Below are 25,287 nucleotides of genomic sequence, written 5' to 3' on the forward strand. Positions count from 1 at the left end.
TTAGGGCATAAAAAACGAGTAAAATATTTTGCTAAAAGCTAGGTGCAAATCTCAATGGAATTTTTACTTGTCTAGGTTTTTTTCTTATAAGAAGTTTGGCTTAAAATCCCTGTACCTCGGAAGCATTTTGCTCTTAAAAATATTAGTGAAAATTTTGCATACTTTGAATTATTAATTTGGTTATTAATTTTTTAATTTAACTTATGAAATAATTTAATTAATAAATTATTAAAAATTTTACAATTTTTGAACCATTATTAAAAGTGTGTCCAGAACGAATGAGTATATACGAGTATAAGGGTACATAATTTGCTATATTCACTATAAAGCATTATTCCATACCAAGCAATGAAAAATTTCCCAAAATAATAATTACAATATTCTAATTTTTCACTGAGGCGTATGTTACCAAATATCAAGCATTAAAATATTTTATATTTGTATTATTAAAAAGTAAAGAAAAATTGTCCTCGTATAAAATATTATTTTTATAAAATTGTATGTACAAATCTGAAGAAAAATTTGGTGGTAGCATTTTAACATTATATAATAATGCATACTATATTTATTATAATTTTATTTATGAAATAATAAAATATTAAAATGCGCTTATCTGTATGGAATATTATAGTTTCCATTTCAAAATTTTCAAAATTTTATTTTAAATATCGTAATTATATTAAAAACAGATGGTTCTGATTTGTGTATCCACTATAATAAAAATAAGATTTCGTACACTTTAGATTAAGAGAACATATGCGATCGATATTATTGTACTGAAAGAAAGCCAGGTGTGATTATTATTATTAAAATATAAAATCATTATTAAATTCATGCACCTGTTTAAATAAAATTTATTTATTTTTATTCATTCTTTTAGGGCGACACTGACTTTAGCTGTGCTAGTTCTATAAACCATACATAAAGATTTTTTTTAGAGTATTTGAAACGAGAATTTTTATTTATATATTGTATATAGGGTTACATTTATTAAAAAATCGTAAAAGACTCGCTATAAAGAAAAGTGCAAAAATGTGGGCATGCTACATATATGGCTGTTAACATATCCAGCTAATTTAATTAACAGTACTAAATAAAATAACATTTAGTTTCTCTGAATTACAATGCCTAAAGCTTAGTCTAGATAATTAAATTAAACAATGTTTTCAATCGTGTCTTAATAATGCCTCATGTAATATAAATATTAGAAATATTGAACAAAATTCCAAATTATAAGGTTTTCATTCTTAATATTGTAAGGCAGTTCAAGTTACCATTTACGTTCACGATTTCTCATTTAAATTTTTGTATTCCAACATTTAAATGCTAAGGCAAATATTTTAATAAATATTTTTGAAATCACTCATTGTTACTCATTGGTTTTCATAGTTTTTATAAATTTATTATACTTTAATTATTATTGCATCTTTCATTTTAGTATCGCCAATAATTTTTGAATTTCATATTATAAAAATGTTCAAGCTCATCCAATTCAAAGTCTAATTATTTGCATTTGTGCTCCCCTGTGTATTTTAAAATAAAATTGAAATAATCTAAGGCATTTTCATTAATAAAAACTTTTTATCAAAATTGTTCTTCTTTTTTTTTTGTTTTTGTTGTTAATATACTATATATTGTATATAAATATGTATAATATTTTTATAATTTTACTTTGTTTAGCTACTTGGGAATTCCCAGGTTCAACGATAAAAAAAACTAAATACCATAAAGTTTTAATATTAAAGGAATGGTAAATATAGTAAACATTAGAGTTTTTATACAGAACAAGTTTTTCAGAACAATAAACCGCACAATTACAGTAAAACATAAAACAAGTGAAAAAATAAATAATAATAAGAAAAAAAACAAAGTTAAAAACAATAAACTATATACTACGAAAATACATTAAAGAACATCAAAAGAAAAATTGAAGAGAAGAGAGAAAGAAAATATAATGGAAATGGAACCATAAAACAGTAAATGGAATAAGGCGCATTAAGTAAGAGAAAAGAAAACAAACACATAACACAAAAAAAATAAAAATTCTTCACAACACAAACTATGTATTTACTCTGAATACTCTACGTGCATCTACCAAACGCAACCTTGTACAATCATATGGGAAGAGGGTAAATGTATAACTTAAATTTAGGGAGTAAAATTGTGCTGAAATCGAAATAGAGCAAAACTATTAATAAAAAAAAATCAAAACAAAATTAAATACAAATGAAAACTTTTGCACAAAATGGAACCAATCACGTGAAATGAATTGTTCGTAATAAGTTTTTAAAATTTCAAAAAAATATCAAAGGTGTAAAGTTAGATTTGAGTTCGTGGTTCATTGGCTTGAGAGTACTTTAAAACACAAAAATAAAAATTATCATAATTTAACATACTTAACTATTATAATTTGGATAAAACACAATAAGAAGGCAATATGAACTGACAAATTCGTCAAAAATATTTAATGAGCCTTGTTACATGTGTATACAGTTGAGCATATGCAGACTGTTTACCAACATAACGGGCCCAATATAATTATTAAAATAATTAAAATTCCAAAACTATTTAACAACTGTTCCTTAAAATAAATTTTAATTAGAATTTTGGGAAAGAGAATTGAACAAGATTCGCCAGGGTAATTTCTTAATCAAAAAATTGTATTTTAAGGACCTTGATTGGTTATGTCTTGTTAGGTACGTTAAGCGGAAATGAGTGAAAATTTATTTTGGAGAAAAAAATTTTTAATAAAATTTTCTAATATATTTTTTTGTAAATTTTAGAGTTTAACATAGAATTTTTCTAAAAGAGTTGACAAACGAGCAGTAATAGAGACAGGGAGAGTGAAATTAGCTGATACTTCATTAAATTTTTGAAAACATGTTAAAAATCACAGATCTTCGCAAAAGGGGCAATGAAAACTGGTATCTAAACAATTTATAATTAATTAATTCGGATCTCTACAAGCAAATCTTTATAAAACAAAATTTAAAATTCGTAGATTGAAAATTTTCACAAACCTACTATAAAAATTATTTTCATATTATATTTAAGAAAATTTCCAATTTATTAATATTAAATAATACATAGCATTGCGATTAATAATGTAATACTCTCCAATAAGGCTAGATCACTACGACAAAGCCCTTATTATTATTATTGTAAAAGAAATTGTGTCACAAATAAATTCAAATATTCAATGCTGGGTTATCTAAGTATTCTGAAATAATATATTTCTATAATGCATACAAGATACTTTTTGATTGTATTGATTTTCTTCGGAAAATAATGTTATAAGCTTTGTCACGCAAATAAACATTTAAAATGATAATGTCGCTTCCAACGACAATTTCCTCTTTTTTTTTTATTATATTGCATCTTTTTATATAAAAGGAATATTTTTATTTTAAGTAAAAAAAAAATAAACTCTCTATACATTTAGTACGTGTTTATATTCGATATGCGAGTAAAGCATAATCTTAAAGATAATAAAACTGAACGAGTATAATACTAAGAAGAAGGAAACAAAAAAAAAATAGTACTGCACCCTTGAGACAATTTTATGTGGTTTACTTCACTTTTGAGCATATTTTTTGAGCATTTTATTTTAATTTTCTTCTGATTTTCTTAAAGCAATATTGTAAAAATTTACCACGTCGTCATATCCTTTTGAAAACAAAAAAAAAAATACAATATTTTTATTTCGCTACATTTTTGATATTTTTATTTTTTAAAAATTTAAATATTCATTTTCTGTTTCCTTAAGTTTAAACTTTTATACAGCTAGTATAACTAGTGTGAGTTTTAAGACTATTCAAAATTTTACTAAAAATTTTATGGTTACTTGACTAAAGAAAAGTGAACTGCATGAATTCAGATGAATTTTTTTTGAAAATCATTTTTTTCAGTAAGAACATAAGACGACATTATGCAAAGCTTGTATACCCTTTGCAATTAAAAATAAAATAAATTTTTATTGAATAGATTTAATTCAAATCAAATATAGCTTCAAAAATTTAATCATACACCATCAAATTCAAAGAGATTAGCATGTCTAAATAGAGAATTAAATATATTATGACTTTAATTTTTTTTAGTTAAAATAACATAAGTAAGTAGTCCTAACCACATACTACTCGACGAGAATTAAGGATGGAAATGAAGAGGCGGGATTCGGTACGCTGGATAGGCTTTTTGGGCCTTCGACAGGCCAAGGAGCTTCTGCGAAATTACGATTCGGGGCACTTTAGAAAAATTATAGGATTCAGCAAAAGCCAGTTGAAAATCCTCACCGGTATTTGACGGAGCATTGTAGGCTTAGGGATCATTTTAGGAGGCTGAGACCATAAAATGAAGGTGCACGAGGAGGCTTTGGTACACCTTCTGGAAGAATGCTAGCCCTTAACGGGAGAAGGGAAAACCACGGGCTTATAAAATTTAATAAAGATGATATAAATAGTTTCTAGCTACATAAAATTATAATATAAAAATTGAGACATACTATTAGCTATATAACCGAAAACTGTATATATTTCAGCCAATCATTATACTATGAATGAAGTAGATATATATAAAGGATATAAAAATTTAAAATTATTTTTCTTACAACAAAACAAAAATTTAATGAAATTCGCTATAATACTAATATTTGAATACATTTAGTATATAATATTATAAATTATACCGTAAAATACGAGTTGAAACCTCAGACTCCTAAAAAAACATATTTATTCTCTGAAATGTTTCCGTTTTTAATTATTTAAAGTCCCAAATTATGTGTATATAACGTAATGGAAATCTTGGTATTATTTCTTCTTTATGTTCTTGATATCACATAGACATATTATAACATATTGTGGAAATTTGTGTATTTAATATGATATAAATAGAGAAAATAAATCCCAAAACACATTAAAGGTATTATAAAATTATTTTACAATATTTTATTTATATATATAAAATAATATATATATTTTTGTGCATACGAGAGCAAAAATAAAATATACATATTATTATTATTTAATCTAAATATAAAAAATATTCAAAAAGAAAATTCTAAGAGTTGCTGGTGTCACCTATCATAATCTTTTTTCTAAGAATAATATTTTGATATTTTCCTGTCATTGATATTTTCTAAGAATATTGTAGAACAAGTATATACTATATTTTTTTTCTACGGTATATAGAATATTATTTCTTTCTCACTCATATGTAGTACTTAATATTAATATGAAATGACAATCTATGTATATAAGAATCTATATAATCTAGTATAATAAATAAGTTCTCTAATATTCATAAATATTATACAATATAATGTATAAGGTTTTTCAAAATTTAAAAAATAAAGTTGAAATGTAATAAAAATTAAAAATTAAATATTTTATTGGCTAATGCTATAAGTTAGTATTTTTTAAACTTTTATTATCCTCTTGGTTTACCTAGAACATATTTCGGAAAATTCCATAATTTTTAATTGTAGAACATATTTCAGAAAATAGTATTTTAAGTATAAAAGACAGGATTGTTTTTGTGCCTTAAAAGTATTCGGATTCAGTATTTATTTTTGGACTGAACATAGAAAAAAATTAATTAATTCTGCTGAGCTGTTCTGGTCAAAAACCAGAAAGTCGAATTAATAAAATCAAAATTCTAATCTAATAATCCTTTCTCTATACCATTTTAATACCAAAATTAAGTAATAGGGCATTTGACTGAAATTATATTAGATTTCATTTACACTTTTGGTACTTGAAACAAAATGGTTAATAAATTTTTGAAATTAAATCTACATTACAATATTTGTGAAATTTTGTAAAAATCTCAATTAAATTTCAATTCTTATTGAGAAATCCTTTCTTTCAAGTACATACCTTCTAAGTGTATTTATTTTGCTAAACCAATTTTAGTACTATAAATAAAGATACACAACATAAGGAAAAAATATATAAACTTCCATTTAAGATTTTCTTTTATATATATAGGAAAGTATTGCAAGTATTTACAAGTTAATTTTACAAAAAGGAAAATCGAATGTTTGTGAATTTTGGTTCGAGATTTTTATATTATAGAATAGAGCATAGTAAAAATGCAACAGTATAGAAAAATTAAAGTAAAACAGCAGCTATACACTTCCCATTGGAAATATTTTTCAAAAAAAGAACAAAAAAAAATTAAAGATAAAAATCTTTTCTAATGCAGATTTTCTTTTTATTAGTTTATCTTGGCTTTCTTTGATTATATTTGAATATTATATTTATTTCAAAAATTTAATTTGAAAAGAAGTCTATTGAAGAAATAAAATTAACATTTAAAAGACTAGAACTGATTTAGTTAGGATTTTTGATATTTTGAATTTTACTTGAAGTGAATTTCAGTAAAGTTAAAGTTTGAATATCAAGTAAGAGTACCTACAACTATTATATAGGAAATAATCGAATTATATTGTTACAATATTGATGAAAATTAAAATAAATTAAATTTGGTTGTGAAAGGATCTTATGGTTATATAATTCTGAAAACGATATTATTCAAAATATTGATAGTAAAATATTGATACTTAAAATTGTTTGTGTAATTTTGTAATTTGAACAATAATTGCAAATGCAAAATGTTGCAGTAGTTATAATACAAGTTACTTGTAATACAATAAATCTAAACAGAAATCAGTATATTCATAAGTATACCATTCCTTTTAAAATATGATGTAATTAATACATTTAAGGTTTTCCTTAAAAAAATTTTGTTACAAACCATTTGGACTACTTGATCCACTGAATCATTTTTATACAACATATTTTCTCATATCTTTCTACCGGCATATACTTTATCAAATGTGGAATATAGTATAACAGTATCGTGTAATTTTAATAGAATTTTAAATAGTTCTCAAATAAAATAATCTTGAATTGAAAATTTCAAATTTATTTTAATTAACTAAATTATAATGTTACTCATAAATCGATTTTGAAAAAAAAATTTTAAAAATATGAGATCATACAATAAACTAATCAATTGTGAACTTTATTTCCTGCATAAAACGAAAATATTCTTTTGGTTTCAAAGTGTCATACACAATTTTCCATTGTGGAAATTTTTGATTGATTTCTCGGAAAACAATATATATTATTATTCCAAGAATTCTAATATTTTTCATGACTCCTAATTAAATTTTCCATGAAATTCAATTGTAAATCCTATCATATTGTTATAGTATAAGTACGAGTATATGCTCATTATATTGGATTATAATCCATCGTATATTGAATTATAATCTATCTTATATCTATAAAAATTTTCCACGGAAAAAAAATTTTTTTGTACACAATCAGTCTGACTACATAGATGAATTTTATTCACTATTTTTAATATAAAACAGTTATATGATTTCAAATGTAATCCTTATAAGTATTCAAACACTGAAAAAAAAAATTGATTTAATTTCTAATGATATTTTTATATTAACACGTCATGCAATAATAAATTAAATTGATTTATAAATAAAATGTAATTTATTACTTCCGATTATAAAATTCTATATTATTTATGAAAAAAGAAAGAGAAAAATATTATTATTTTTCCCCCGGTTCGAAAATATCAAAATTTTTCTCATTATTAATTTTTATTTTATATGTAATAGCTATATGAAATCCAAAAATTTTATTATAATTTGTTTTATTATTCGTGTAATCGTATTACATATAAGTCAGCATGCATGCTAAATTCCTAAAATTTTTCCTAAATTTCTAAAAACTTAATCTTTTTCAGTTTTGAGGTTCATATTTTCTAAATACAATAGGAGCTTCACCTAAGAAATAGATCGAAGAATATTTTTTTGAAAATTCGCGAAAATAAAATTATAAAATTATTTTTTAGTTTAAGGCATGAAATACTAATATGTATTAAGTATTAAATATTCAGGCCGTAGGCCAGTTTTTCATTTTCGAAATGGAAAAACAAAGTTGAATACATCCCCAAGATAGAGTCACGATATTTTGAATCAATGCGTCTAGATATTTGTCAGGTGGAATCAAACAACATTCCGAATAACTATTGTAAAATAAATGAAATTGCTGGAAAAGACGGATAACTGCAAGAACATTAATAGTCAGAGCAAAAAGGTTTAACAGGGAGAGAACCCAAGCTTTTTACCAAATTTAAATGATGTTTACGTAAAAACGCAAATATCGTCCCCAGAGAATATTTAACTTTGCATAGAATATTCAACTACACTATGCGCAGTACAAAATAAACAACAATAAATCATAGAAGGAAAATGAAAACGACAAATTTCGATAATAAATTCAGCCAAGCAAGGATTCTTAGTAACTGTGATGACCGCTAGAATTTCACATATTCCGCTGAGCTCAAAAAACTATCTTTACGACATGGTTTAAACTTTTGTATTATTTAGATTTTGTAATAAATAACAAGTAAAGTATCCGTTTGTTCTCCCATAACTGCTGCAAATTCTGAAATAAATAAATTTTATTAATGTCATCGGTTTCTAAATATTTACACAATTACAAAAACCATTTTTGGACTGTAAAACTTAAAATTATTAAAGATAAATGAAAAGGGTGGTTCGCTATATCCAAAGTTCCTCTATTATTAATTGAACGGCTAAAGTCGCAAATGCATAATAAACATAATAATTTGAATGGAAAAATAAAGCCCACAATTGTGTTTAGCTAGAATAAAATTTATTTAGAATTTATTATATTGCTCCTAAATCTATTAAGATAAGAATTAAATGCAAGTGAATTTAGCCAAGTTCTTTTTATTAACTTGACCATTAATTATTATTTTTGAATTAAATTTACAAACTCACTATATTCACTAAGTACTCTATGAAAACTCAAGGTATATTCAAAATACTTCATTGAATTTATGTGGTTGTTATTGCAAAAATAAAAATTTTTAATATAAATTATTACTTTTTTGAGATAATCTGCATTCAAAAATCCTATTTGAAAGCATTACTTGAATAAAATAAAATTAATTTTTCATAATAAAATATTATTGAAGTTAATTTTTGTTTTTCAAAATATAATAAATAAACGATTGAATTCTCCAGCCACAAAGCGAACTGAAATGATAAAGTTTATAGAGAATTAAATATAAAAATTATTAATTTTTACAAGCATTCATTTTATTTTATTAATTTATGAATTTATATTTTATAGTAAGCTGTAGAATTTTTATTTTTCATTATATTTTCCATTTAGAAGAAGAATAATTTTATTTTATCTAAATATTTTTATTGAAAGAATATTCATATTTAAAATAAATTATCCCTTAATACAACATTAAATACATATTGCATTATATATGTAGTTATACATATTGTAATGTTATGTATTTTGTATATTGTGCAGAGGATTATTACTTTTATGTTATTGATATTTTTTCTCTCGAGAGATTTATTTTTCTACTTTTATATCAATTATTATTGGGATAATAAATAAATCTTAATTTTTTTTTATATTAAAATTTACTTTTATCTGTAGTAGAAAAACACATAATCAATTTGTATATAAAAAATTATTTATATTATGGGAATATTATTATTTCCACACATGATTTATATTTTATTTAATAATAATTTTTTTTTTCTTTTTCCAATTATTTTGTGTTTACAAATGAAAATTCTTTCATGTTGAATTGCAAATTCCTTTTTGGTTTTGCATTTTTTTATTGCAGTAGATCAATTAATAATTAATCTTTAAATGTAGAATAAAAAAAACAAAAAATTTTGTTTCTTTTAGTCTACTGTTGGGTTTTCCTTGTTACATTAGCAGAAGCAAAATCGTTTCCCTTTAGAAAACATTAAAAAGTTTGTGTTTTTTTTTAGAAAATTAGTTTTGCTTTTTAACAAAAGTGCATTAACCTAATGTGATGTATCTTGATTTATGCTAAAGAAATTTTTAATATAGTAATCGAAATAAATAAAAATTTTAAAAACCTAACACAGATAAAGTTAAGTTAGACAGCTTAACTCAGATAAATTTTTAGTTTATCTTCAGTAAAGTTATAAAAAAAAAAAATTGGCTTTAATGAACATTTTCTTTGAATCGGTTACGGTAGAGGTCTCTCAATTATCGATCAATGTTTTTTCTTTCTAATGAAAATCTACAGGGTGTTATATGTTGATTCTCCCATAACAGGGAACACACTGCATAATAATTTGTAAAAAAGAATGTACCTACTAAGTTATAACCTTTAATTTTGTTATAACCTTGCAAAATTTTTTAATACCCTAAAAGTATGCAATTTTTAGAATTTTGTTTTTATTTTCTCATTAAATGCATATTGAAATATATAAGTACATGTACCTATTAAATAACAAAATATATTAAAATAATTTCAATTTTAAATGATTCTTAAATTTCTTTCATATTTTATTACCACAATTTATTCAATATTTTTTTGATATTATTGATTCTTTTATATTGAAATTTTTATATAACAATAATAAATGTTATTATTATTATTGTAAATGTGCACGCTCAATTTTAATTCAATAGTTTTCATAATTTAATATTTATTGGGGAATTATTATTTTATTTCTATATACTGTGTATATTAAAATATTTCAACCAATAAATTAATATAATATCAAAAAGATCGCATATTGTACGGAATTTTTCATTTTAATCTTTTAATAATTATGTAATTTAATATTTTTATTAGTTGTTGTTTTTTTTTTATTTTTTACAAAATATAAATTGTTTTTCGATTTATTGTAAATTTAAAATCATATCTAGCTCTATATTCGATGAAATAAAATACTCTTATAATATTAATTTTTGCTAGCAAATGACTGCGTATAATATGATATATTATGTATATATTTATAATAATGATAATATTATACTTAAAAAAAATTATATCATAAGATACATGTACATAAACATATTATAGAGCATACTTTTGTCATACGAATTAAATAAATTAGGTTAATTTTTTAACATATTCCTGTTAAATTCAATTTGATAAAAGCTAATTAACATTAAAAGGGACAAGAAAACATATTATTATTACTTTTATTATTATTGAACAATTTCCATTAACAATATTGATTTATTTAATATTATGTACATAATTAATATTGAATATTATAAATAAAAATTTGTTTTGGTTACTAAGTAATTGCGTATTTGGAGGGGTTTTGTTACTGATATTTTTGAAATGAATTATGAAAAATGTTAATCATATTGATTATTTGTTATAAAACAAAAGGTTTAACTTTAAATTATATGAAAATTAAGATTACTCAATCTTGTATTGCTCTTGAGCACATTAAGTATGTCTTTCAAGTAATTTAAATTAGGAAAAGCATAGATGTGAATGTATGTAATTCTGATAGAAAGCAGACAGGGAGTGAGAGTGACAGTGATAGTGACAGTGACAGTGACAGTGACAGTGACAGTGACAGTGATAATGACAGTGACAATGACACTAACAGTGACATTAACAGTCACAGTGGTATTAACAGAGTCAGTGACATTAACGGTAGCAATCACGGTGATGAGGGCTGTGACAACAACAATTATTGTGTGTCATTCTTGTGACTCTTCAAGTGGGATGTGAATCAACTAGATTACCCACTAAATGGCGTTCAGTCAACATGAGTGCATACACTCAAATAGAATCGCTACTTTTTTCCTTAACGTAAAACGGGGGCCAACTCATTACGATATGTTGTTGTACATTAGTATCAATTGTGAATTTATAACAGTTATAAAGGGACTTCATTAGTTATACAATCTGTAAGCATCTATGGAATTCGAAGTAATCATAAAATAATTTTTTAAAGAAAAGTCTCATAAGTTATTTGAAATCTTATAATGAAACATTCATAGGTATCTGACAAATACCTCAGTAGTTAGTACAACTTCTCATGCAATTGAGACGGGACCACTTCAAATAATATTTTGCACTAAATAGTGCTTCGATCCCTTAAGCAAAACCCTGATCGATCTATATTTTAACTATCAAATTTATTTAAAAAAATTCGTTTACACAGTAATACTCGAAGAAGATCAATAAAATTATTAAAAGGAATTTTCATTATTTTTCTTTTTATTATAAAAAGCTTTTATTAAATGAAATTAATGAAGTTCGATATATTAACACATAATTTATTTATAATTTCCGTACAAAAAAAACACAAGTTAAATACCATGCAAAAAAAAAAATCCTTTATTATAATATTACCTGCGTATAATATAAGGTAAATGCGACCTCAATACTTCAAAATTATTTTCAGAAAATATTAATGTTATTTAATATTAACCTTAAAATTTTCAAATATTGCTAATAAAAAATAATTAATTATCCTGTGCGTGTATTTAAGACATCATGAATATTAATATTTTGTCCTTGTTTTCGTTTTTTTTTCTTCCAATATATTCAATATACATATTCTATTTTTATAAATAAATAAAATATTAACAAGTAACAAAAGATAAAAAAAGTAAAAATTCATTCTCATATCCTTCCTATACTGAATGAATTCAATTTTTATGAATATATTAATATTATCCTCCTGTCGATACTTAATTATATTAATAGAATACAATTTATCCTTGCACGTGCATAAATAAATCCAGGTAGCATATAAACAGGTTACCATAATAATATTATATTGATTTAAATTATCTACATATAAATAAAGCATTCAACAATATTTCAATTGCTACTTTATAAGGACAAGAAGCCTACACACATAACAAGAAAATAAAAACATTTGGGCTTCATATTCATTTAAGAATTCACAATTTCTCCACATTAATTTATTGAGATTAAATGGTTTAAGTGGCGTGTATTAAATGCAGTTTTGAAGTACTTTTATAGAGCATGATTTTCCAAATACGTATTTATTTTATTAAGGTATTTTAGTTATTAAAAAAAATACTGCCCATTGTGGAGTGCAGTAAATTGAGTTATTTCAACTATAATCAAGTTCACTGAAAAAATTATTTAAATTAAACCTAGAGATCGAAAAATAATTTTTGAAAACAAAAAATTAAATTAAATGTTTAGATGCTTCATCTGCCTTAATAAATGTGTAAAGTTACCTGAGAAACTTTCAAACTAAGCAAACCATCCAATATACAAATTCCATTAAATCAGGTATTTCATCAAGGAATTACTGAAAAATTTAAAGAAAACAATTAAATAAGAGTATTGTAGCATATGTTTGTATCCTTTTGTTTGTATCTTATAAGAGTATTGTATCATACACTTTATCCTTTTTTACAGCCTTGAAATTTATTTAAAAAAAAAATTTGAACATTTTTTTTTTGGAATTGAATGAAAAAATCTGATGTGATCAACACCTAAACCATCTGAGGTGTGTGTTAGTTTAGTTTAACAAAAATGTTGCATAAGATTATGAAAATGTCCCATTAAATACAGTCGGCTACCTCACAGATATACCTAGTAAACTTCATGATTCTAGGAAAAAAAATTAATATGATTGAATGTGAGGGTAAGGAAATGATTAATTGCAGGCAGGTTGTTGGTTCTGAAAGATTATCTGCTCCGATAATTTAGGGAGGCTTAGCGTAATAACCCCATAAGTTCCTCTTCTTATAGTGTTATATACCCAGACGGGAGCTAAACTAGACACAACACACAATTATTGTATGTTAAGGTCGCACCGATTCATCTTGACTCTAAATGGTTGTCAAACTTCATTCGTAACATTTTAGTCCAAATAATGTGAAATGGAAACGCGTCACACAAAAAAAAATCAGAAAAGCAATGTGTTATTTCTAAGTTGTAAAATAGCGACAGATTAAGAGTTAACTAGGGTGCTATTAAGCAAGCGGAACCGGATAAAATTGAATATCATGCAAGTTTCTCCATGGTCTAATGATGTCAGCAATACATGTGTTAGCATTTTCTGAAAAAGATAATAATAATACCAATAATAAAAGCAATTTAATAAATCACGGGACAAAAAGAAAAATAAACTAGAGAAAGCTATTAAAGGTGTTTTTATCGCGGAACATTTTGAAACTAAAAGGAATTTTGAATTCGATAACCTGTAGTTAATAATATTGTATTGCTGCTATGCACATCTCGATTACATGAGTATTTCAATAAATTTTTACACTTAGTATTTCTACATTTCTCGAGAAGATTAAAAAAATTTTAAGATTTAGTTCACATAGTTTCTAAAGTTTAAATCATACAAAATTCAAAGTCAGGTGAAAATTATATGCCAGCTGTATTTTTATTAGCACCTCTTTAAATTTTATTTTGAAAGCATACTTCGCTTCTTTAAATTATTTTTGAATTTTTAAATCTCTTATACACAATCTTTATTTACTTTTAATATTTATTTTTTTATAAAGTATGAAATTACAAAAGTTTCAATTGAAAACAAAAATAAAATAAGAAAAGAAAAATAATTTTCTTTTAACTTTTTACATTTTAACATTTTATTTTTAAAAATTTCTTATCTCAATTTGAAAAGGAGAAATTGTAGATACTTTTAGTTAGACAGTTTTGTTGGTGGTTGTTTGAATATTTTTTATCTCAATTTTTCCACTTTTTTTTTATCTATATATAAGAATTATTTCAAGTGATTTTTCCATTGCTTTCCTTCATATTTTCTCTTATTTTTAGTTTTATATTTCAACCTTAACACTATTTGAATGAATACAAATAATACTTATTGTATACAATAAAAAAGCTATACTTAAAAGTTTTACAATTTTTCTAAATAAATCATTGCATTTTATATAGAAAATTTCAAATGAAAAGATAAGAAAATAAATTGAAAACTAAATTGTAAATTGAGTTTCTTGAATTCTATGAGTTGTGAAAAAGTAATATTGAAAATGATATTGAATCTCATATAGTAGAGTTACTTAACATAGTCACTGAAAGCTAACTGCAAACATGTAATACACCTATAAAAATTATTCATGTTATAAGCAAAGGTATTTGAGCCGCATGCAAATCCTATAATATTCGTTAAATATTTGGAACCCATAAAAGCTCTTGCCGTATTTCTATTAAACATTTTCAGAATAAGAATTCTGAGTATATTTCAATAAGAAATGAGTGTGTGATATAAAATTAAACATATTCTAATGTAGGTATGCAGTTAATTTATTATTGTTCATGAATTAAAATTCGAAAATGTACGAAAAAATACGTACTTGCAGAATGATTTAAAGAAAATTTCATATTTTATTATAACAGTAGCATTGCTTTATTTGCTATTTCTAGATTTTTAAAGTGTATAAATAATATTTTTTATAAAAACGTAAAAAAACATCAGTTATTGAAGGTTAAAAGTATGAGAAACTGAAGCCAAAATACGGTTGTGTTTGTAAATCATTTTTATTAAAAATTTATCCGTTTCTCTCCATAATTGTGAAGCTCTCCTACATTTTTCATAAGAAGTTTGTACTTTATACTATAATATTTTTCTATCAAAATAAATTGCATAACTTCAGGGGCATACTCGATTTATCTTATAGAAATTATTATTTTAAAAATTCTATAGCTATCAATCGCGACTATTTTATATAAAAAAATAATTTTTTTATATGATAAAAGATTTTTTATATGATTTTGGAAGAGATTGCTTAGATTTACATAATTTAAAATTTTCATTTTTGCTATATACCAGTTTTTGTTTTTGCTATATGCGAGTATATACAATAATTATTGCCTTTTACGGTATTATGAAGATTTAGAATCAATTTGGAATATTAAACTATTCGCCTCACACCAAAATTAAAATTACATTACCGATATTTCAAATATAATTTTTAAATTGGTTTGGCTTTTTTTGAAATAAATCAAGATAAAATCAAATTATGGAATTTTTGACCAGTTTAAACTTAAAAATAAATCCAAAATTAAAAAAAAAAATTGTACTATTCAATGTTGCAGCAGTATTTTTAAATAAACTCAATCTGTTGATTAGCACTTTTGCCTTGATCATATGAAAATACTGTTCTTTAAAAAAACAATCTACTAAATATTCAAACTACTTTAATTATAATAATAAAACAAATCGAATTATTGCTTATATAACGGCCGAATATAACAGTTCAGTGAATTAGTTACAACATTTTGATGAATTGGCTTTAAATAGAAATTCGGAACAGCTTGCAGCTTCGGAAATTTAAAGAGTGGATTCCAATTTCGAGTGGGAATGGAGCCGGAAAAATATTCGTCTGACGAAATACATTATTGTTTGTTAATGTCTAAACTTCGCTAAAATTTCAGACTTCCGCAACCCAACGTTTACAAAAAACAAACTACTAAAAGCTAATTGCAACTGCAATTTAGTTATTCTAATGTTTGACTATGCTGCATATTCTTAGAAAAATTAAGCCGCCATCTTTCGGCATTTTCAAAATTTAAGAAATGCTTTTGATTTAGCTGCAATACAGGACGGACAGTATTAAACTAATTCCATGTTTTTTCGTAAGAGTGCCAAAATAGCAATAAAATAGGGAAGATAGGTGGTAGGAAGAACAGGAGAAGAAATAAGTCACATTTGTTGCTTTCAAATTTTTGTTAGTTGTCACTACTGATATATTGCTGTTTTTGATTTATTTTTTCATTTTTTGTATTATTATTATTGAGAGGTTATGTTTCATTCAAGGATATCGAGATGCAATATTTTTGCTTAAAACCCAAAAAAAATTTATATATATACATTTTTATTAAAATATATGCTATCATTTGTCACCGCAAATATTGAATTGAAACAATTTTTCTTTTAACGTTATTACTTTGTTTTTCAGATATTTTATGGTATTCTTTTTTTTTTTTGTTCTTTTTTATATTGATGAAACGTCAAAATTGTATTATGATCGATGTTAGTTTATATTTTTTTTTATTTTATTTTTTTTTTGTTATTTCAAGAACTATACTTTTCATTTTTGATAAATTTGGTTACTGTAATTTTAGTACTATTGCAATATATAGAAAGAGTAAAAATGGAAAGGTAGGAATCGATTCAATTTCTAAAATTGGATATTAGATATTTTTCAATATTTTTTTTATACTTGATTTATAAAATATTGCGGTTTTGTAATAGAGAAAAGAAAGGGAATATTCCAATGACTTTATAACAATCCAAAGACAAGATCCAAAATTGTGACATATTTTTCGATCATCGACAGAAACTGAATCAGACCAAGCTTGTGTTATATTTTTCATCTTACAAAATAATGTTTTGAAAATAAAATATATTCTGAAATTAATCTTTAATAAAAAGCGAATTTCCTTTGTTCAATTATGTGTAAAGTTTCTGCAGAATTTTCAACTATATTTTCGAATTTACAAAAAGTTGAAGCAACAATAACAATAAATAAAATTTATTTGAAATTCAATATAATTTTATTATAAAATGAATTTTATTATAAAATAAGTGTAGGTAATGAAATTCTAAAATTATAAATAATTAGGAATCATCAAAATTTTCGAATATTAGATATTGTAGATTGAGAATAATTGTTAAATGATAAATTGAAATAACTGCAGGATATAACCATAGGTTTTCACATAACAAAAATATTAATATATATTTTAATTTTTACTATACATACAGTGGAAATTCTATGTCTGGAACTCCTGTAAATGTCACACAAAATTCGAGCTAAAGATATTTACAAATGCTAAATAAACTAAATAAGCACTTTTTTCAAAATTGTTTTGGAAAAGTGCTAAAAATGTAGTTCGAATTAAGTAAAACTTATAGACGGTACAATATAAACTGTAGGTTTGACTGTAATTTCAAATACAGATTAATATAGAGAATTTTCGCCTGTATATTGTTATTTTATCCTTATGCAAACATAGAAAAGTGGCATATTACTGTCCCAGAATTTGGAATTGACTTTTAATTTTTATTTCAACTTCAGTTTAATTTTCGATTTGCTCAACGCTCCATCCTTTAAATTCTTGAATCTTCCTACGATATTCAAACAATATGCTATCCTTAAATACTATATTATAGTAGTCAGTTAAAACTATAAAGTTAAAATATTTAAAAAAAAAAAAAATAATCTAAATTTTTAATTTCAAAAATTTTATTATTCAAAGGTTCTTTGTTTTTAATTAAGATTAGGCGATAGAGAAATTTTGCTTTGCAGCTCGTTTTTATAGAAAATATATTTACTATAACGTGTACGTACGTATAACTTTTCCTATTTTTCTTAATCTAATTTTCTTTTCCTAATTAACATGCAGATGATTTTTTCTTTCTTTTCCTGCTAAGCACACAAAAGTAGTTCTATGGAACTATGTACTATAATTTTAGCAATAAATTGGATCGATATTTCATTATTCTACTTCCCTACATATATATACATATTATTATATATTTAATATTTATTAACAAATTTATCCTATATATACAAATAAAATTGACTATGAATATCTAAAATATTTCATCCCCTTTCATTTACTCTCTTTATATTATATTGATATGCTTACTGTGCTTACATACGAGCGAATACGTAAATAGTTTGGAATAAAATGTCTCCAATTTAACTCTTAATCAATTCATTTTGTATGAAAATAAAAATAACAATAAAAAATTTCACAATATCTTCTATTTTATTTTCAAATATCCTCTATATATCTATATTTATATGCGTATGTTATTATATAACGTGAATAAGAAAAGAAAATAACTATAAACAATAGGTAAAGAAAATTGTAAGGTATAAGAGCAGAGAAAATTGAGAATTTGAAATATTTTAGATAAATTATCTTGAAAATTCTTAAGGTAAAAAATAAAAAATTGAAAAAAAATGAGAATACAATTTCTTTTTTTTTTGTTTTATTTCGTACAATATTGAACCACGACCATATACAGCACAGTTCACATTTAGGTTCTTAATTTTACCAAGAAAATAACGTGATTCTTATGAACTCTAAAATGAAGAGAAAATGTTTAAGTCAGCATAAAATAAATAGAAAGGAAAAATGCGATGAATATAGAGAAAAAAAAACAAGAAAATTTATGTAGGTCTATTATTTATGGGGTGCGACCTAAAGAAAATCTGTTCCAGTATCATAATATGTTCTGCATGAACTAATTTGTCTTTATTGTTTTTACATAAGAAACACTAAGTAGTTAATAAATAAATTAATCAAATTAACCAAGTTCTTATGTTCCAAAAAGCAGCGCGAAGCTTTAAGTCATTTATTGTTTATATGTATTATTCGTGTCTATCTTTAATATAACCACAAATTGGGTAGATGCAACCTGGTTACACTGCGGTGGACATGTGAGCGTGGAAGAAAACCTAAGAGAGCCTAGAAAGTGTAGGTGTTTTCATCACGAGGTTTAATCTCGAGAAAGTGTTGTAGGGGCATGTCTTACAATCAATTTGGTGGATACAATAGATCCTTTAAGATGGTCGCGGTGCACAATTAGTCCTTCTTTGCAATCTAAAATCTAAAATCTTTTGTATAATTTTTCGATGGAAAATCTTGTACAAAGCAGTCAAATTTGCAAGCAAAAAAATTACTAGCAGCTACTGCTTTTGTGCAATACTACGAATACAAATTTAGTACACTTGTTTGTTTATTTTTGTTTTCGACATTAAATAGTTTCGATATATTTGTTGCAAATAGGCGTTTTATTGGCACAACTACTTTTTTAATTCTATCGTATTCTAAGTATATAAGACCTGAATTGAAAAGGGCTAAAAATATCAACTCAATCATAAAATCTTCACAGTAATATTGATTCAAAACAGCTTAAGCAAGTGAAACTGTAAATAAATATCGGAAAATTTTAATTACAAAAATTAGGTAATATCGTAAAATTTTAACAACATATTTTTCGCAATTTAAAATTCGTATCTTTTTAAATAATTTAATACTAAAATGTAAATAAATTAATTTCAAGTGTTGTGGCTAATTCTAGGAAGAACGTAAGAATTAAAAGATTAAATATTGTAATTAATATAAATTTTGACAAACCAATAATTCAATAGACCATCGATGGCACATGCTGTAAATTTTTTTTAGCACGAATGCCATTACAAAAGTTGTACGTTGATATCAAAATAGAAAAATAAATATAGAAAACAATTTTATTTTTCCGGAATACCAATCTCACTTAAATATTTATTCTCACATACACACAATATATTTTACCTTATTATACATTTTGTTTCTTTTTTGTTTCTTTTTTTTTTGTAATAATATTATGTACAATACTACTAAACATTCAATTTAAATTCAACGAATGAAATCGGATGGATGAACGTGGTTAAAAAAAAAAAGGCAATGTCATAGGGGAAAAATAAATTCAAGGTTGAAACTTTCAAATAAATTGAACATTATTTTCTAAAATCGATTACTTCAGATAAATTTCTTATGCATGGTATATAAATTTTAAGAATAATAATACTACCCTACTTTTTGCTCCTTATAAAACATGTATGTGTATGTATATATATAAATATAAAAATGTTAGTATATTATATTCTTTTGGTGTCCTTGCTTATATATTTTATAATAAAATTTGTATCATTTATGTGTATGTATAACTAGAAATAGGATAAAGTGTACATACGCAAAAACGTACGAAAGATTTTCTTAGAATCACTTTGGAAACAAAAAGTTATAAATTGTTGTCAATTTATAAAATATTTTGTTCGTTGCTTTTTTTTTTTTTGCTTTATTTTTATTTCCCTTTTTTTGCTGTATTATTTTTTAGTATTCGTTGTCGTTTTTATTTTCACCCCGTGAGAAAAATCGCTTAAAGTTATTTTCTATAACTGATATTATTCTTATAAGAGAAAGTTTATAAAAGTTTTTGTCGTTTATATAACATTTCTGTACTGAGAAATAAAAAGATGTTCGATCCACACTACTATACATTTAATTCATAACACACCCGAGATGATAATAAATTATATTTTTAAATTTTATTAAAATTTGCATACTTTTAGGGGTATAATGGTATATTTTTATTATTTGCGATTAGAGCTGTGCTAGAATTTTTTTTTTTTTAAATAATATTAGAATATTAATTTAAATTATAATTTTAGTTACGTTTAAAATATTTTACGAATACTCGTATATTTAAGAAAAATGGCTACAAATTATAAGATAAAATTGTCAAAATTTTTGTTAATAAATACTTTTTGGATCACTTAACTCTAGAGAGTCAAGATATTATTCTTTTGATTTTGTTAAAAATATTTCTGCGCGAAGCATTGAACTCGAACTTAGATCTGTTTAAATTGCAATTAAGGTTTCTTGATTTGTTGGCACAAATTAGAGCGAAACAATTATCATTACTACTTCTTGCTCTCTAACAAAAACAATAGATTTTAGATGAGCCAATCTATTGCAATTAAAAACTGACAGAGACCTGAAATGAGATGAATTATTTATCATTGAATTTGATTCGAAAAATTAAATTTTTCTATATAATTGAGGAAAACATAATTTTTTTCATGATAATTTTTTAACCAAAATTTTGTTCAAGTTGCACAAACTTTCAGTATAATATTCTTTATTTGAATATGATTGTGATATAAGTTTACATTGTAGTATATGAAGTATGTATGATAAAATTTATTCTACTTATACTATCTCAATATTTTTCCAGTTAAATTTAGTAATCATAATAATATAATAGTAACTGAGTCATATAATATGCTCTATTTGATATTCACACATATATTATTACAATATTATTATAATAATATTATATGTATATGTACATATCGTAAATGGTGTCGATATTAAATTTTTGAACTGACACTTATTTATTTTCTTAACTAGATAATGATAATAAAAATATTTAATAAGAAAAATTTACGATAATAATATTATAGAGTTAACTACGATTTTGTTTATTTAAAGTCATATTTGTACATAAAGTTTTTTTTTCGCAAAATATAGTAGAATGATATAGCAAGGGATGACTCTATTTTGTAATTGGATGACTTCTAGTGTAATAAAATTATTTTATGTTATTTTTATAATACGAGTATTATTTAATAATTTTGTATTATTCAAATGTTTTATGATATTTATAATAAAATATTTAGTTTTTATAAAACTAACCACATATCGACTTTCAGTTGGACCTTATAAATACATATATTATTATTATTCTGCAGTGTGGTCAATTTTAGCATTCTTGACTAGAATAGGTGCTATCTTAGCCATAATTTCAAATGCTCAGTTATTATCATACCTAAAATGAAATAGAAAAGAAAAATAAAATTAAAGATTGACAAAGCCATTCTTACTATAATTTTGAAAGTAATTAATTCTTTTCGTCTTTATTTCATTCGAAATAAACTTAATTTAATTCCTGAAAAATTAATTCGATAGTAATAAAAGGACTCGGTCGCTATTTTGATTTGGTCTCTCAGATAGGCGTCCCCACGGAGCACTGTCTATTATGGAATATGACTAAAATATCATGAATTTTTCGAATTTCTGTCGAGGCTGTCAGGATATTGATGTGGTAAAGGATGTGGATCAAGTTCTACGCAAGTGTTTTATAATCGGCGGACCGAAACGCATACTGATGGACTCGAAGAATTGTCGGCTGGCTTCAGTTATCTGCCGGGTTTTTCATGACTCTGGCAGAGGCTCTTTGTCTGCTCCAATATTATTCTTTGGAGTGAAGAAGTTTTCGATTTTAAAGAATGACAATGGGTGTCCTTTTTAGTTCTATAAAGGTACCATACGATACATCGCTAATTAACTAACTAGCTATTTCAATATAAAAAAAAACATATTCAAATGAGTTGAATGATAAGCTTAAAATTGATTAATCAGACATAAAAGAGAAAAATTAAGAAAGCTTTATTAATTATTTTATAAAATAATTTTAACCATACATTAAGATTAATTTCATTCTTACACAAAATTATAAAGCCAATAACATTATATCTGAAATCCACATTATATATATACATATATTTTATATTCCTGTACAAAATTAACTTCATATTGTAAATTTATTCACCTTTATTATGATTTAATGCAACATTGCATTTAATTAGTCAGTAATAGTAATTTATTGCGGAAATTAAAATTGAAACAGTAAACACATAGATATTATTATTCTATATAATGTGTTATACACTTAAATATTAACGAATTATACGTATTCAATCGAAAGCTGTAGATATAAATGTAATAATTATAGATATAATAATATTAATATATAAGGCTATTATAATCCGCAACAGCTTTATGAAAATTTATGATTAGGATTTTGTTTGATAAATTTAATATATTAAAATCTACAGTCAGAGGAAAAATGGTTCAACTCAAAAACTTTAATTTTTAATGAATAAATTTTTCAAATTAAAATTTTAAAACAGAATTTAATTGGAATATTTTACATATATTTTAAGGATAAGTAAAATGTGTAAAATTTAGGTATGTATGTTCTGATTTCGTGAAAATGTATATTTAATTTAAAAGCACAAAGTGCTAAACTTAAAAATTTTAACATTTTTGAATTAATACAATTTTATTTTGAATAAACATAGACAAACTATTATTAAATTGCACATCATTATTTAAAGATAATTATTGTGTATAAATGAAAAAAATTTTTAAAACATGGTCTATTGTATTTATACTTAAAGTTTTATTAATGTTCGTGACTCATTCAAATAAATAATAATTCTCTATACTAGTATAATTAATATAACACTTATTTTAATTATTATTCATATTTATAATTGTTATACTTTGTGTAATATTCAATTTTCATAGATATTATAATCTGAAATTGTTATTAACAAACACGTATATTTTTAGATTTACTCACAAATATTATTTAGGTGATGTATAGTATTTTAAATTGAATATAACAAAAGAAAAGTAAAATTACTATAATAACACTATGTAATATATGTTATACAAACTAACAATGTATAATATATGAGGTAACTATACCTATTAAATTTATTTAATCAGCTGTAACTTAAACATTATATTTTGTTAAATATAGACATACGAACTAATGATTAACTATTTCTCAAGTAATTAAATTAATTTTTGTAATAATAAATTGTTATTATTTGCCATAATATTGTACATATTATAATAATATAAATTAATTATGAGACTACTTTAATATTCGTTTAACTTAATGTCATATATCATAGCTGATTATTATATTACTTTCCTTAAATGATTGCTCAAAATTTTTCAAAAAAAAATTACTTGGAATTATATAATAAAAATACATACTTATAATATTTATAAAATTATAATGGTTATTTATTTGACCTAATTTAAATTAAATATATGTAATAACACTATAAATATATGTATATATATATATATATATACAATAATGGTGTCTATAGCGAATTAAAGATAACCATCAACTTAACATTTTAATAAATTTGTAATTACATGAATCATAATAGTTTTATGTTGAACACGAATATCACTTAACTATTTATAAATATTATTATTTATATATCATAAATGCTATATGTGTTAGTTCGTGAATATAAGTGTAATATTTACTAAGGACGAATATTATAACCGCATAATATAATGTGAATGAATATAATTGTGATGGTTATTATTAACATAATTGTAAACAATGAGTATTGTTGACCTCATCTATGAAACAATCTACGATATTTTATGTTGAATGCTATTATGTATATAGAGTTAATTGTGATAATCTTTTTATAATTATTAAAAAGGGGAAAATAAATATAAATTCTATGTCAAGAAAGCGTTTTTAATTGTACACGTTCAATCTACAATATTATGCTGGCTAACTTAAACTATAAAATTATTTCGTTTTTTAACTAAGAGTAGAATTTAATTTTTAATTCAAATTTTTTATTCTATATTAGCATGTCATATTATAATATCATTAAGAGAATTTATTTTTTCTTTTTAATTTCAGGATATTTTTGGCATATATCAGATTTGCATTTAGATACGTTATATTCAACAAAAGGAGATATTCATAAAAGTAAGTTTATTGTTATAATTTTAAATTTGACTTTATTATTTTTGAGACAAATAAATTTTGATTGAATAAGAGAAATTTAAAATAATACGAAAATTTTGTACAATATTTGAATTTAAGTTGACTTGCAATATATGCACATATTCTGTATATGTCACGATCATTTCGGTCTAATCCCAATGTATGCGATTACTAATTGTTATCACTGAACTGTATTAGTCCCCTAGAAGCTCATTTTCGTACTAAAGAATTTTAAGTGTGAAAGTCAAATAAAATTGAATAATGCAAAATTCTTTTTTGAT

General features: G+C 23.6%; 1 protein-coding gene across 1 annotated transcript in view; it reads left to right on the forward strand.

Moving 5' to 3' along the window:
• The window catches only part of LOC129610150 (acid sphingomyelinase-like phosphodiesterase 3b), a gene marked incomplete at its 3' end in the record, with an annotated part of 307,142 nt that overhangs the window by 112,740 nt on the left and 169,115 nt on the right, over positions 1 to 25,287 (forward strand). Inside the window, exon 3 of the mRNA XM_055522556.1 lies at positions 24,920 to 24,988. Within this exon, the coding sequence (XP_055378531.1) occupies positions 24,920 to 24,988 (69 nt within the window). The remainder of the gene's footprint in view (positions 1 to 24,919; positions 24,989 to 25,287) is intronic.

This window comes from Condylostylus longicornis, unplaced genomic scaffold (assembly GCF_029603195.1).
Source record: "Condylostylus longicornis isolate FDR11 unplaced genomic scaffold, ASM2960319v2 ptg000044l, whole genome shotgun sequence".
Taxonomy (NCBI): Eukaryota; Metazoa; Arthropoda; class Insecta; order Diptera; family Dolichopodidae; genus Condylostylus; species Condylostylus longicornis.